This window comes from Apaloderma vittatum, unplaced genomic scaffold, assembly GCF_000703405.1.
Source record: "Apaloderma vittatum isolate BGI_N311 unplaced genomic scaffold, ASM70340v1 scaffold1985, whole genome shotgun sequence".
Classification (NCBI taxonomy): Eukaryota; Metazoa; Chordata; class Aves; order Trogoniformes; family Trogonidae; genus Apaloderma; species Apaloderma vittatum.
This window is the reverse complement of record NW_009716282.1, coordinates 16144-31264: the sequence shown is the minus strand read 5'-3', so window position 1 is coordinate 31264 and position 15121 is coordinate 16144. Positions and strand designations below refer to the sequence as shown.

Sequence of the window (15121 nt, the reverse complement as noted above, 5' to 3'; positions counted from 1 at the left end):
ACTACTTGTTGGTTTACCTCAATGAGTCTTTATTTTACAAGTGAACTTCTGCTCATCACCTTCCTAAACTTGGGAACATACCTTGTCTAAAAGCTCTTGGTTCCTCTTAATGAAAAGCTGTTTGTCTTCCACCCAGTGCGAGTCCTGTTGGATGAAGCAGTACTATTACAGAATCAAACGCCATGAAGTTGGGCACATTTATTGAAAATCAGAGCCACAATATTCAGGCTTTAAAATTCTACAGACAAACCATCCTTTACAGAGTAACAACATAATAGTCTACCAAGCTGTAGCAAGCCTTCTGAACTCACTAAACCTGCCTGCTTCCTGAACAGCAATGTTACATCTCATGCAAATAGTGCTAGGTGTTTTGTAAGCAGGGCAGGTAAGATCTGAAAAAGGAAAAGAAAATACATGGGAAGCGCTTACCTGCCCTTTCTGTGCCAAAGTTTTCTCCAGATCTTCTATTTTGGCTTTATATCTCTGAACTTCAGCTTGGAGCTGCTCTTGAGCCTGTTGAAGCAATGCACAGCACTGAACAGTAATAAACCCAGCAAGTGGCTGGCATTAAAACGAAACCAAACACAGCATAGTCTGGGATTATGCTGTTGCTTCCACCGAGGGAGTAACGACTACGAAGATTCTGGCTCAGTGACGTTCTGTGCCACCCCTAGGCAGAGGGCACACAGAAACAGAGCAGTAGGTCAGCCCCCTCTGCCCACCCAAGCCTATTATTACCATTAGAGCAGTGAAACACAAGCTCAGGTATTCAGGTTACAGCCTTTGCTCAAAGACCCTAGTAAGGGGCAGTCGCTGAAGTGAACTGAAATACTTAGTAGATAAGAGTGGCAAAAGAATCATAGAATTGTTTGGACTGGAAAATACCTTTAAGATCATTGAGTTCAGTCGTTAACCTAACACTGCCAGGTCCACCACTAAACCATGTACGGCATCCTGGCTTGTATTAGAAATGTTGTGACCAGCAGAAGAAGGGAAGTGATTGTCCCTCTGTACTCAGCACTGGTGAGGCTGCACCTTGAGTGTTGTGTTCTGTTTTGGGCACCTCAGTATAGGAGAGATCTCGAGGTGTTGGAGCGAGTGCAGTAGAGGGCAACAAAGCTGGTGAAGGGCCTGGAGAACAGACCTTGTGAGGAGCGACTGAGAGAGCTGGGTCTGTTCAGTTTGATGAAGAGGAGGCTGAGGGGGGATCTCATCATGCTCTACAATCACTTGAAAGGACCTTGTAGAGAGGTTGGTGCTGGCCTCTTCTCACAGGTAATTAGGGACAGAACCAGGGGGAATGGTTGCAAGTTGCAACAAGGCAGGTTTAGGCTGGACATTAGGAAGACATTCTTCACAGAAAGAGTGGTTGGTCAGACCCTGGAACAGACTGCCTAGGGAGGGGGTTGAGTCACCATTCCTGGATGTGTTCAAGTGTCATTTAGATGTGGTGTTGGGTGATCTGGTTTAGGGGTGACCTTGTAGTGTAGGGTCAATGGTTGGATTGATGAACCCAACCTGAATTGTTCTATGATTATGATTCTATGTCCCTGAGCACCTCATCTACTATTTTTAGCCCCGGAAGGTATCACAGAACCACAGAATGTTGGGGGTTGGAAGGGACCTTGAAAGATCATCTAATCCAGCCCCCCTGCCAGAGCAGGATCACCCAGAGCAGGTCACATAGGAACACGTCCAGATGGGGTATGAATGTCTCCAGAGGAGAGCTAGTATGGAGGTATGCCGGAGTCGGCATCACATTCAAATTTGAATGCAGTTTGCATTTCTCAGTTAGAAACATTTAGGTGAATGTTATTAAAACTGGTGCAATATCTGCCTTTGTGAAAACCCACAGGCCTCCATTTACCTTTAAAACCCAACCTCTTCAGACCTGGGCAAAAGATGAGAAAATCCTTGTGGTTCAGTGTCAAACTGCAGAACTGCCTGCTTTGACACGCCTGCCTAACTGCAGAGTTCTCACGTTCAGATGGAGAACGGCCCCTTACAACTGAGCGACTGAGTCCACTCTTAATTGTTACTCAAATGAGCGAAACAGACATCTCAGTTGTATGGATGTTGTATGCAACTTCATTTCTTCGTCACTCTGAGGGGTTTCTATGTTCTGATCGCAATGAAATACTTTTAGCCTCAAACAACCACTGACCTTGGCTTCTCTTTCCGCATCTATGACGCCTCCTGTCTGCTCCTGCAGTAGTGCGTATGCTCTCTGCAGGGCCTGGTACTCCTTGGTCAGCTGTCGGAACCGCAGCTCTGATTCTTCAGCTGCTAAACCCTGAAGGATAAGAAAGGACATGTCTAACCATCAGACAGCAAAGCGCTGCCAAACCAAAGAATGCAAGTCTTGCATAGTTGGTTAACAGGTCTTGATTCAAACAGCTTTCTAGTGAGCTTGACTGTGATATGAAGTATTAAAAATGTGACATTTATACAGTGCTTTTATGTCTTTAAGCTAAAAGAAATCTGATAGAGTTATTTTCTTGAAGGGGGAGGGGAAAGTATCTCAGACTGCAATGAAGTCATAGCTATAGCCTCGACAGACTAGAATTTGTAAGAACTCAGCATTTCAGTATATCAGTAACTAAAACTGAGGGCGAACTTGATGAAAAACTTATCACTCAATATGCATCACAAAAAAAATGAAGCGTTTTAGAGAACATGGTCATTTGTTTTGCAAGTCAAAGTCTTTGCCTATGGAAAGTGTCAGATCTTACCTCATCCAGATCATCATCTGGGGTTGCTGGTGTTCTGTCTGTTCTATATGAGGCTACAGAGGATGTTTCAGAGTCCATGGAATCATCATCGTACCCAAAAAATGTATCAACCACATGTCTCTAAACAAGGGAAAACATGATTTCAGAATCTCCTTGGAAACAAGTAGCATGAGTTTCTGATGGCGGGACGGGAAAGGTTAGTTCAAAATCACTTTCCTAGTTACTTAAAATACGCAAGACATGGAAAAGAGCATTGTGCTAACCCTGCAATTACCATCTCCAAACAAACCCAAAGGGAACCATATTGAAGATTAGGTCTTGTGCCGGTGGAGAATGAGCGCTGATTGATTTTTCTGAGCTGAGGATCTGGCTCAGTCTAAAATTTGGAAAATATAACAGGAGCAGCCGACATGCTAAAGGAAGAGTCTCTGCCTTGTCTAGAACGCAGGAGAATTGTTAACCCCAACACTGCTCAGAAGCCATCTATCCACCTGCAGACTGGTGTGCAAAGATAACACCACAAAGAGCTGGAAATGCATGCAGAACAGGGAGCCCTCCTTCTCATCTTGCAGACACTGATGATAATTTTAGTATCTCAGTGCTTCTCTCACTCATATTTCTGTTGGAGTGAAAGCTACGCTAATATAAACTAGTTCGAAGGAACTTCTTTCGTGTCCTAGAGTAACTGTCACAGGTTGTAAGAGACTGCTCATACTACACAGTTTAGTTGTATGTCTGAATCCTCACTATTTCCAATCTCAGTAACTGGATTAAATCATATAAAGACTGAGCCATGTCCTGTGAAGGTATAGATGCTTGACCTTGTATGCTTGGTTTCAGAGTATGGATTTAAGCATTTCAATATTTGACTTATGAATAATTCTGCAGACAAACTGATCAAGGAGTAGTTAAGATGCACTTCTACTTTGCCATATTCTTCACTTTTGCTGACAGGTTACAACTTTTTAAACCTGGAATTTAAATCACACAAAGAACATGTACCAAAGATGACAATAATATTTTGCATATCTTTTTCTTTTTCATTATTTTTCCAAGGGAAGATAACAGCCATGTTCTCCCATGTTATTATATCTGTCTTAGTAAAAAACTTGACTGATAAAAATACTTTTTAGTTCTTGTCACCCAGTTATGTCTGCTGTGTATTGCTTCAAAACCCATACAGAAACAACGTCATGACACATGCAGGATTTCCTGGTCTGAAACTCATTCTGTGTAGGAGAGTTGCATTACTTTCACAGAATATGGCTGACGTACTATAGGATGTCCTCAGAGGACAAAGAGCAACCAAGCTCAGTCTCCTACACAGTATTTCCACTTTCTGGAGGTTGGATGTGGCTGTTGCAAAGTTATTCTTCACATCTAGCTGATAAAGGAACTATCTGACCCGCTGCTGCCTATTCAGCTCTAAAATTGTTGTAAATGGTACCATCTTTGGACTCGACCCAATTCAGGGTAATACAAGGGGTAGCCAAAAGGCCTGAACAGGAGAGAATGACACTTTCTCAGGCAGAAGCTTCCACTTGAAGAATAAAGATGCACAAGGATTTTGTTCTAGTCCATATGTGCTGTGAAAAATAGCAGAAGACAGATGGGAAGGTCTCTGGAAATTTAAATACATCTCAGCATAATAGACCTTGAGACAAATAGTCATAGAAACCAGACAGAAGGAAGATTATTGCTATTTCAGAGAAGGAAGATTATTGCTATTTCAGAGAGAGGTGAAGAAGCCCCATTTTGCTGAAAATAAAACAGCTATGTGCCCGTAACTGAATTTCAGAGTGGACTTAAAAAGCTCTCCCAAAGTAACTAAGGTGTTTGTAAACTTGATCACTAAAGCAGATTGTTATAATCCACAAAGCTCTCTTTAATCAGATTGCTAAAGTGTGTTTTCCTACAGAGCCTACTAGCATTTTTTAAGCTGAAAACAATTTTTCCTCTTACCTTAATTGGCTTTGAACTCCTTTTATGCTTTCTGCGACGAATGAGTTTCTCCCTGTCCTGGAAAATAAGATTAAAAAGTTACTCTCTCTTATCTTGCTTGCAGCTGTAGAAGGCTAAACCTACAGAGGAAATAAGCGACTGGGCTTCCACTGACTCTCTGCTCATATGTCCAGCCAGGAATCTGATCCCAGCTGGGAGGGAGGATTCACACCCAGCTCTGTGCATGTGTCAGTTGAAAACCACTTGAAGGGAAGACGGGATATGTGAAAAACCCACCACCCCAGCCCCTAGCTGTGCAGTTGCTTTGACAGGCTGTCACAGGACAATGATTTCCTGCTAAAAGCACTGGAAGGCCTGCTGCAGGGGACTGGGCTGGGCTGCCTGCCTGCCCTGCAGAGGAGATGCTGCCTCTGTCTCAAAGTCATTACAGGACAGCAGTGTTCATCTCATCCCTCCTTGCAATGGTGTATTAGAAGAGGCAAGAGCCTGCTTTGGAGTCTCTTTCTCCTTCCCCTCAATATCATAATGCAAACTCAGCTACCAGAGGGATTGTCAGTATTAAATGACAGAAGAACTAGTGAACCACTCCAGCACACGCTTTTCCAGCACATGATATCACACCGCGTGCCTGCCTCCTGTTAAGGAAACTTTTTAATGGCAGCTTGGTAAAGGGTAAAAGGGCTTGGCACAGCTCTGTCACGTGGGCACGGAGATATGTTCCCAAGCTCCACAGTTCTTAGTCTGCAATCGTATCTAGAGGCTAATTCACACGAGTTATACTTTTGAGCTGTAAGGGTTGATGCCCCACTAGGAATTCATTTAACTGCATCCATGCATACCAACACCTAAAAATACCTAAAATACCTAAAAATTTGTAGGTCCTCTAGTTAAATGAAGAAATACTCTCAGTGGTGAACTACACACAGGAATCATTCCTAATTTCCTGCTGGTCTGGACATACCCTTGTTAGCTCATCAATTATGTTCTGTTGTTCTATGACCTGAAGCTTCAAGAATTCCGTTTCTTGTTCCTCATTAGCCTGATCCAGATCATTGAGAGATTTTAATTTCTTTAGAGGAGGATGCGATGTGATTTTTTCTCTCTGTGGTAGGAAGAACAAACAGACACAATAAGATCCAGCAATTAAGAAAAAATATCACCTTTCAGTTAAAAATTAGACATTATCTTTCATTTAACCTGTATAGCCCTTTAAATATGCTTCAGCTACACCATTTTTGTAACTTTATTAACACCCATCAGCACTTCTTAATAACAAAGCAGCACAGCAAGGCCAAGTTCTTCAACCAGAACAATAAAGCTTTATTTACTTACTTACTTATTGAGTGACAGTATAGCCTCTAGAGCAGCTATAGTATATGACCTTAAAGGTCATATACCATAGCTCTTCCTTTGCCATGCATCGAGATGCCCCAACATGTGGCAAATACAGCTGAACCCTTTACCTGCCCAGTGGATTCCAAACAGTACCTACTCCCGTGGCCTCACTCCCTTACTAACACCCATCACATGGCCATATGCAGAGAGGAAATGGACACGCTGCAGTCAGGTTAAAGACAGGCATCCAATCAGAAGAGAAGGCAAAAAAATGCATCACCAGATCTATTTTTAAGTAGAAGACCACATCCTGCTTGCTCCTGAGTGCACGTGGGAGAAGAGATGGCTACAGCCCACGAGAAGGACTCTAGATACCCACAGCTTGCTAACTTCCACAATTTGGGCATCCACAGTGCAAAGAGCAGCTGCTGGGCAGCTAAGTTAGAACATACGTGCTGTGTGCGCCGGCAGGCGCTGGTGGTGCTGCTCGCTGGTATCTAATGCCGACAGATTCCCAAATCCCTTCTCTTTGCTGTGGTCTGTACTACCACAGCTGTGGAAGAAGAATCCTGACCTGCGACACCTGCAATAAGTTTATCTGTTTTCTGGGCATGGGTGAACTGCAGAGTCTTAAAGTAGATTAACCTCGTAACACTAAAGCCTTTTTTCTATAAGATAAGAAAGTGAATCTGATTGTCTCACCCTAATTGCACCCACTGCAAACAGCCAGCCTGTTCAACATGACGAGGACAGCGGCTACCACTAGACAGAGGCGAGACACACAAACACACTTAAGGGAAGTCTCCTCAGCCTGCCAGCTTACTTCTAGCAAGCCAGAACCTCCACCTGCTTTCACGTTTAACACCAAAGCAACACCAGCGCATGTGTATGGGCTGGATTCCGACTGACACTCAGGGCAATTCCATTCAAAGGATATACAGACGTAACCGCTTTGACTCTGCTTCATACAATCCTGATATACGAAATTTATAACCCTAGACAAATTTCTAACACCACCATTCTCCCTTTCCCAAATCTATCTACCATGCATATGTTTTATGGAAAGATTGTCTGTGCTCAGTGGCAGATCAGAACTTTGTCATCATTAGTTCTAACAAGAACACGTACATTCAAAGATGAACATCACACTGGATGAAAATATCACTCTTAACAGCTTCCTTTTTGAGCTCTAGATGGAAAATATGCAAAACAGCACAGTGGAATATGACCAAATGATATGAATTTTTATTTTTTTCAGAAAACTGAAACTCAACACTCTAATAAACAATGTTATAAGTCCATTATATACAGACCTAATCATGCCTATATCTTTTTGATAGTATTACAGTCTATATACAACACATTTTTTCTATATATATATACATGCATACATTATGCAGTCACCATAACAGACATAGATCATACGGTAATCCTCATTTTGGTCTTCAGTACCAACCATTTCTATATTTTCTTTAGTGACAGCTTTGAGTTTATCTTCCATGCGCTGCAAAGACTGCATAAGTTCATCATTTCTCTTCGTGAGGCACTTGTTCTTTTCCAGAAGTGGTTTACATTGTTTCTCAGCTTCTCGGACACGCTTCAACTAGATTGATAATAGCAATTAATAATTTAAAAACATCCAAATAAAAGATACTTTTCCTCCCTCCTTTATTAGAACTATTTTTTTTACTTCGCTTGGACTACTGTCCCAGTGAAATGCCAAAGAGATCTAATGGAACTGAGGCTTACAGCTTCCATAACTTATTTTATCTATAAAACTCAAAGCATAATTCTGCATATCTGTTTCTGAAAGACATCTTTGTGCGTGGGAAAATATGACGTGAAGATGAAGCAACCCAAAAAACAGTCAGGCAACTGCAAAGCTGCTACAAAAGTCCAAAATGACTTGTCTTTATCTACAAGAAACCCACAGATTTTCCCACTGAAAGACTGACTTGCATAGGTACGTACTTAGAGCAATAACTACATAGTTGTATTTTAATGCCACACGGTGAAATAGCTGTGCATACACTATCATATATTTGTGCATATTTAATCAAAAAATCACATACCATTCAAATAACAAGTGCCCTAAGATCAGAAATATCTCAGGGCATGCTTGGGAGTTCCAGTATTGGTACAATCAGAGTTTTAACCTTTGTTTTTCTAAGGGAGGACAACGAAGGCAGCACCTGGCTGTGGAAAGACATCATCTTTGTGCCCAGATGATTTAGAATCATAGAATCATTCAGGTTGGAAAAGCCCCTTGGGATCATGAAGTCCAACCACTAACCCTACTCTACAAAGTTCACCCCTAACCCATCTCCACCAACACCACATCTCAACGACCTCTAAACACCTCCAGGGATGGGGACTCGACCACCTCCCTGCGCAGCCTATTCCAATGTCTGACGATTCTTTCCGTGATATTTCGGTTTTTTAACCTAACAAAGGCACTGTCCCTGTTCTGCATTACTGTTCATCCTTGTTCTGGACATTCCTGGCCCTTGCAGTTCTGCTGAAAAAAGAACTGGGAAAGTTTTCTGTAGCTATTAAGGACAGTTAATCACATTTGCTTTCATCACCACATCAGCTTACTCGGCTATTTAAACTAACCTGTCTTAAGCAGGTTAGCAAGTACCTGAAGATCCCTTCTCCTAAAAGAAAAGAGGGAAGCAACTAGGAAGTGGTTACATCTTTGATCAGCACAGTTGTGAGTAAAACAACCATTTGTCCTACCCTAAGAATGAAGTTAGTTGTTGCTAGTCCAAACATATCTTAAAGTGTAGGGCTTTTCCAGCAAACACATTTAATAACATGTGGTCGTTGTAGTCACATTTGCAAGATACATCTTAGAAGTCTTTTACTTTTTTCCTTGTATAAAAATAAGCTGAATATTCAAGGACATGCAACTGCTAATCAAGCTGACTCAGACTCCAAGCTACTCAATACCACAAAAATTAGGGCCTTGAGAGCTTTTCATAACTGAAGAGACATGTGAACATATTTGTAATCTTCAATCTTGATAAGACACTATTTTGTAAATATTGTGTTAAGAACACTGAGGAGATACAAGTCAGCTAAACTGATACAAAGGAGTACATTAGGACTCCTAGCTCAGGAATAAATAAAGAAGTGTCAAGAGCTGAATTCAACACCCTAATCCTTAATCACAGAAGTAGAAATACGGAGAGGTAAAAAAAGCCAGGGTGCTGACTTCAACACATGGGTATCACTACCTAGGAGTAAGTCAGATAAAGGGTTCAATGCACTGTTGTCCATTCTCTCTAGATCCGATACTTAACTGTTCTCAACCTGGTCAAATACTGGACTAGAGACATTATTTCATTAGAAGCTAAGTATCGCCATACACCGCTGCATGCTCGAAAAGTCAAGGAGGGAGCAGAAGCATTCATATGGAAGGCTACATGACTTTCTGCCTCAACTTTGTTGAGATTTTGTACTCATATAACTTCAGTGAAATTATTGTTTAAACCTAGGATAAAAACTCAAGCCTCCTGAGTGGCTAGCCCCACGGACAGAAAAGGCACATTCATCACCGGTTATCATCCTTGGATCCCCTGGTCTTTGCCTTCCCCAGGGCACCCAACCTCCTGTCTGACAACACAAAGCTCACACACCAGTTCGCTCCGTTCATCAACAAGCAATGTGTTCCTGTCTTCCAGCTTCCGGATCGTGGCATTCAGCTCTGCTATCCTCTTCTGGTTTCTGCGCAAGTCCTGTTCATTGGCAATAACATAATACATTTACTGATTCTTTTCAAAATACACACTTGGGAAAAGAATCCTTGAGCCCCCTGACCGGTCAACTTAAGCTGTCACCATCAACAAATTATATTTACAGATTTTTACAGTATTGAACTTGCTGGCAAAAACGTATGTATTTTTGAAAGAAGGAGTCTGGTTTGGGGGATAGCTTAGTTGAAAATTTTCAGCTGTGTAAAAAAAATAAAGAGAAAACAATGAAACAAATGTTGTTATCTTTTAATGATAGGGAAGAAAAAGCAAAAAGCTAAAAGTTCTAACTTTTATTGCCTTTTCCTATACATTGCTTCTGTTTGCTGGCCACTATATCAGGTGAAAAATAAAGGATATCCCTTTCAGTATCAATTACGTTTACTGTCTTATCTCTCATCTGTATATGTGTGAATACCTATAAACACACACATTTGTTGTGTAAACATCATATATTTAGTCAACCACCAGTGAGTTGCATGCTTCGTGAATGACAGCAAGGGCTCTAGATATGGAGAATAAGACAAAGGAGGATCTGCTAAGAGTCTCTCGGATTCCCCCTGCTGCAGCCTTCTCCCCATTCTGTCTGGTTTTGAGGGCACACTATTCAGGTGTTATGTTCATGGGATGATTCTCTCAAAGAAGCTCTAATTATTTAAGATGTTTTACGTTTGCAAACAGAGCAACTGAGGAAACAGCCCTGCAATACTTTGTCCCACTAGCATTGTCTCTAAAGAACCTGTGGACATTACTTCTCTGTAGCGAATGAGGGCTGGAATGTTTTCCAGGGCCTGAGAAAACATTTAAGCAAGAGAAACACAGCCATGTCCCTGTTTCACAGGGGCTGGTAAAACCTGCGTACAGGGCTGCTGCAGTGCTCCGAACCATCTCCAGCCCTTCCTGGGATCTCTCTCTTGGGACTGCTCATGTTACACTCTGCCTCCTTCACCAAGAAGAGCTGTTCATCCAGAGCTTCCTTCTGCAGCTGCAGCTTCTGCACGTAGCCTGTCTGTGTCTCCAGTTCCTTCTCCAAGGAAAATATGATCCTGTCTTTAGCCTTGATCTCGTCCATCTGAATAAGAGAAACACCAGAAAAATGGTATTACCGTAAAAGCCAACAGAATTTCAGCCTTCTCCAATCTAGTGGCACATGATTTAGCTAACAGCACTGTTCACCATTTGCTGTATCTGCTATATCACACTGCAGCAGGCTTGCAAAGAAACACACTGCGAGGTTTCAGCTGTAACCATATATTGGCACGGTAGCAGATCCACCAGCCTTACACAGACTGAAGCCCAGGAACTGAGCATGGTGTGATGTGTTAACAGAACTGGATGAAGAGTTCAGGCTTTCACATTGCATTTTGGTCATTTATACTAGTGAAAATACGTAAAAACTCTGACAATTCCCAAAAAGCTCATGCATATGGAGCTACATTAGCTGAGACAGCAGAAGTTACAGCCTAATTCTTACAAACAGAAGATCTGTGCAGATCAAGTATTTCTTAAAGCTGAGTGCAATGCTATTAATATTCTGCTGAATGCAAACTCAAGGTTATTTATTTTGTCATTACTTCAATAACAATATCTTTAATATCCTAGTAGCCTAATATCCCAGGACTGTGTAATTCTATGATTCTAAAAAATTCTATGACTGTCCAAGACAAAAAGAAATGCCTCTCATTTCATCTCACAGTAACTTTAAGAGTAACGGTCAAGAGGTAAATTTTGGATTAAAACTTTGAATAAGATCAGCCCATATAAGCCTTGTAATCATAAAAAATGATGTAAAACTGTTAATGTCATTGAGCTTAAGAAAATTTGATGAACCAGAATTTGCAAATCACTCTGACAAAATAAAAGTTCTACTATCTGTGGTTGATATGAACCATTCTCTGAAAACAAAAATGGTATCTAAGATAAATTTTGCCTGCAGCTGGCAGAGGTACTTTCTGGTCTTGCAGCTTTCTGGGCTTGATGAAATTCTCCTCAAAGAATTTTTCAGATGAGTAGGGCTGGATTCTGATCTCCATTAACTAGATGTCAGTCTGATGTAATTTCCTCCACTCTACAACCCAAACGATTTGGAAACCATTTGTCTAAGTCAGATTAAAAAAAATTCTGGACTTATCCAAGGTTCTTATGTGAGTAAATCACCTTAAAAAAGCCTTTCACCAGTTACTAAAGATAAAATCATACAATACATTGGTGGAACTCAAGTTGATCTTTATGTTAGTAAACTGCTCAATTTTACCCTGAATTTCACAATACTTCCTTTTTATATTAAAACTCTGAAAACAGAACCTCAGCTTCAGGTGAGGAAAAAAAAAAGCAGTTTGTCTTCATGGCTACACAGAGCTGCAAATGGGGATCAAAGTCAAAGGTCAAAATTCAGAAGGCAGATATGAAGAAATCCACTACTAGTCTGTACGACATTGTTGGGCATTTTGGCAACACAAGAACATACAGTTTGTACATTGCGCATATTCTCCAGTATACAGACTTTGAATTGGAGGGGGAAAAAAATCCCAATTATTCTCGACAGTTTAAATTACCATTTCTATTCATTAACTGCCAAATTTTGAATTCGCTTTCAATCCAAACCTTCCACAGTTGCAAGCAGGGCCAGCTCCCTGGACAACAGGGAAATGTGGCAACTTGCATCATTGCTGGTGGGGGTCTCATTTTGTCCATTTCCCCCAGTAATTACCGACGGCCATGCCAGGACCAAAGCAAAAGATATCTCCTCTCCTGACACGGTTTTATGTGTTTAGGATACCATCACAAGGGCTAGAGGAACTAACAACCTGCCAGGGCAGATGCAAACACTATTTCCCTAACAGCCTGCATGGCACATATGGGAGCACCTCCACGAGCCAAACCCTCACGGGCCAGGCCGGTCGCTCTTGATCTTCAAGGCGTTAGGTGCTGTCACAGGGGTTGCTCTAGCAGACTCACTGCCATCTATTTACTGCTGGGAAACGACAGTGCAAAGTTTATAATACTCTTGCAAACTGAGGTGCATTGCAGAGTTCTACTGTTCACAAAAAGCTAAGAGGCACAAGGTGCGAACTCGCTACAGCATAAGAGAACACGTGAACTGGTTTGGTTACTGACCAGGCGGCGAATGTCCCTTTCACTCTCCCATTTGATCTTGGAAATGGCTTCCTGATGGGACTGATGCTCGCTCCGAAGATCCCCCGCCTTGATCTTATCAGCTTGGATCATGTTGTTAAGGGCCTCATCTACCTGCTTTTTGGCAGACTTCAGTTCAGTAATTTCCTGCAGAAGCTTAAGGCGCTCGGAGTCGAACTGTTTTCTGGCCTCTTCACGAGCCTCAATAGTCAGCGCTGTCCGTACTTTATCGCTGCTCCCGTCCCGCAGTGCACACAGCGCTGACTTGAGGCGCTGGATTTCGCTGTCTCGGACTTTTACCATCCGCGTCATCTCCTGCTCATGCTGTTTGATGAGGTTCTCCCTCACGGCCTGCAGCTCCTTCATTTTCTCCTCATGGAGTTTGGCTTTTAGCTCCGTGATCTGCACGGTCTGCTTGCGCTGCTCCACTTCACGGATGCGCTTAGTTTCTTGAGTCTTCTCTCTTTCAAGTTTAGCAACCTATATCGAGGTAAAATGAAAGTCACCTGTTACAAACATAAGGGTATCAAAACAAGCCCGCCCAGACACAGAGCCGTGTCAAATTGAGAAAGACGCTGCTGCAGATCTTAGGCGATTCTCCACCCTCCTACAACAAAATATGGGCCAACTCCTGAGGCATTCATGTAGATTTTACACTGTGTTTACTCAAGCCAAAACCACCCTGTCTTCTCCAGGTGTCTTGCCTCGTGCAGTGACACTACATGTACTTTCAATGTTTCCTTAGGAAATAAGACTGTGTATACACATTTGTCTAATAACTTTTTAACTCATCAGTCAACATTAGTCAAATTCACCAGAAAATTAGAGGGCTCAGAAATAGCAAAGTTCCTACAACTTTCATGACTATGTTCAGTCAATCAGACGACAGCTAAGTGCTTGCCTCTATACGATCCCAGCTGAGGTAAGGTATAAGTCTGAAAGTTCAGGAAACTTAAATTTTACAGATGTTTTTGCCCACGTATAGAGCTTTAACAGGCAGTTGTAGTCACTCTTGGACACATATCTACAGAAAAGCATGCTTCACTGGTTACTGTGCTTATGGAACAGCTAGCTTTACTTAAAATATGTCTTCATGAACAACAGTTTTCAAAGTTCTTTGGCCATAGCTTTGGAATCAAAGTTACAGAGCAACCCAGCAGTCTTCAGTACACTCACACTAACATATCTCTAGGTGCAACTTCACATCCCTGAGCAATTCCACAACAGAAACCTCAGTGAACCTACACCAAAGGAAAGCAACAGATAAGGAATGCTCAGTTCAAAGCAGACTTAGTAGATTACGAGGGTCGACATGGATTGTCACATATACATCTAAGGAATAGTTCACTCAACTTTGATAAGGGTACGTCTTGCTGAAACATCAGCCATTCAAAAACCAGCAGCACTACACAATTTCTAAACACTGAGTGGACAGAATGAAACCCACTAACTGGAATATGGCCAAAGATGTTATGAAAAAGACATATTGCTCCAGTTGAGGGCCAGAGGCTTCTTAAACATGGATCTCCACAAGAAGGAGTCTTTTCCACAGAACCAACAGGACATCCACAGTAAGAAAATGTTGTATGCGTATCAGACCACTGTTCTAGGAAGGAGCTGTGTTGCATCTGTTGATTTCTGTGGTACTGTTTTTCCTGTGTGTTTCTCTCCTTCGGTGTAGACACTGTTATTTAAAACCAAACTCTCACTCACCTTAGATTTCTCCTGATGCAGCTCAATTTGAATGTCTGTTAGCTTGGTCCTGAGTTCCTCATTGGCAGCCTGTAGGGCAACAATCAGTGCCTCAGGCTTTTCGCCCTTGCTACGTCCTTTTTTTGACATGGTTTCTTATCAGCAAGAGCCACGTGTTTAACAATTTCAAATACAGACTGCCATCTTTTTCTGTTCCTTTCAGTGCCAGTTAGGTCAGCACCTATTGTGTGACATTCCCTAAGGTCCTGGACTCAGCTGCTTTGGAAGTCCTGTGAGAAATAAGACATACTATTATTTGTCAGTGGACACTGCAGCATGACAGTTCACATGGTTACAGAACACAAGAGATAGCTCACTTCACCAAACACTACAATCTTTGTCTGAAAACCTGCAAGGGAGATCCCAGCACAATCAGGCCTCTGTATGCAAGTTTGGTGTCCTGGTGGAGATCCCATATATGCCCTTTTCCCGTTCTCAGAAAGGGGCACC

General features: G+C 42.0%; 1 protein-coding gene across 2 annotated transcripts in view; it reads right to left on the bottom strand.

Moving 5' to 3' along the window:
- Window positions 1-14761, bottom strand: part of JAKMIP2 (janus kinase and microtubule interacting protein 2) — a 28886-nt gene extending 14125 nt beyond the window's left edge. The window contains exons 1-11 of one of the 2 annotated variants that reach the window (XM_009869447.1): window positions 14633-14761; window positions 12902-13399; window positions 10647-10856; window positions 9671-9769; window positions 7486-7632; window positions 5656-5796; window positions 4695-4751; window positions 2733-2852; window positions 2165-2293; window positions 430-513; window positions 82-144 (exon numbers count right to left, since the gene is read on the bottom strand). In XM_009869447.1, coding sequence (XP_009867749.1) covers window positions 82-144; window positions 430-513; window positions 2165-2293; window positions 2733-2852; window positions 4695-4751; window positions 5656-5796; window positions 7486-7632; window positions 9671-9769; window positions 10647-10856; window positions 12902-13399; window positions 14633-14761 — 1677 coding nt within the window. The remainder of the gene's footprint in view (window positions 1-81; window positions 145-429; window positions 514-2164; window positions 2294-2732; window positions 2853-4694; window positions 4752-5655; window positions 5797-7485; window positions 7633-9670; window positions 9770-10646; window positions 10857-12901; window positions 13400-14632) is intronic. The other variant, XM_009869448.1, reaches the window with a different exon arrangement.
- Window positions 14762-15121: the final 360 nt, after the last annotated feature.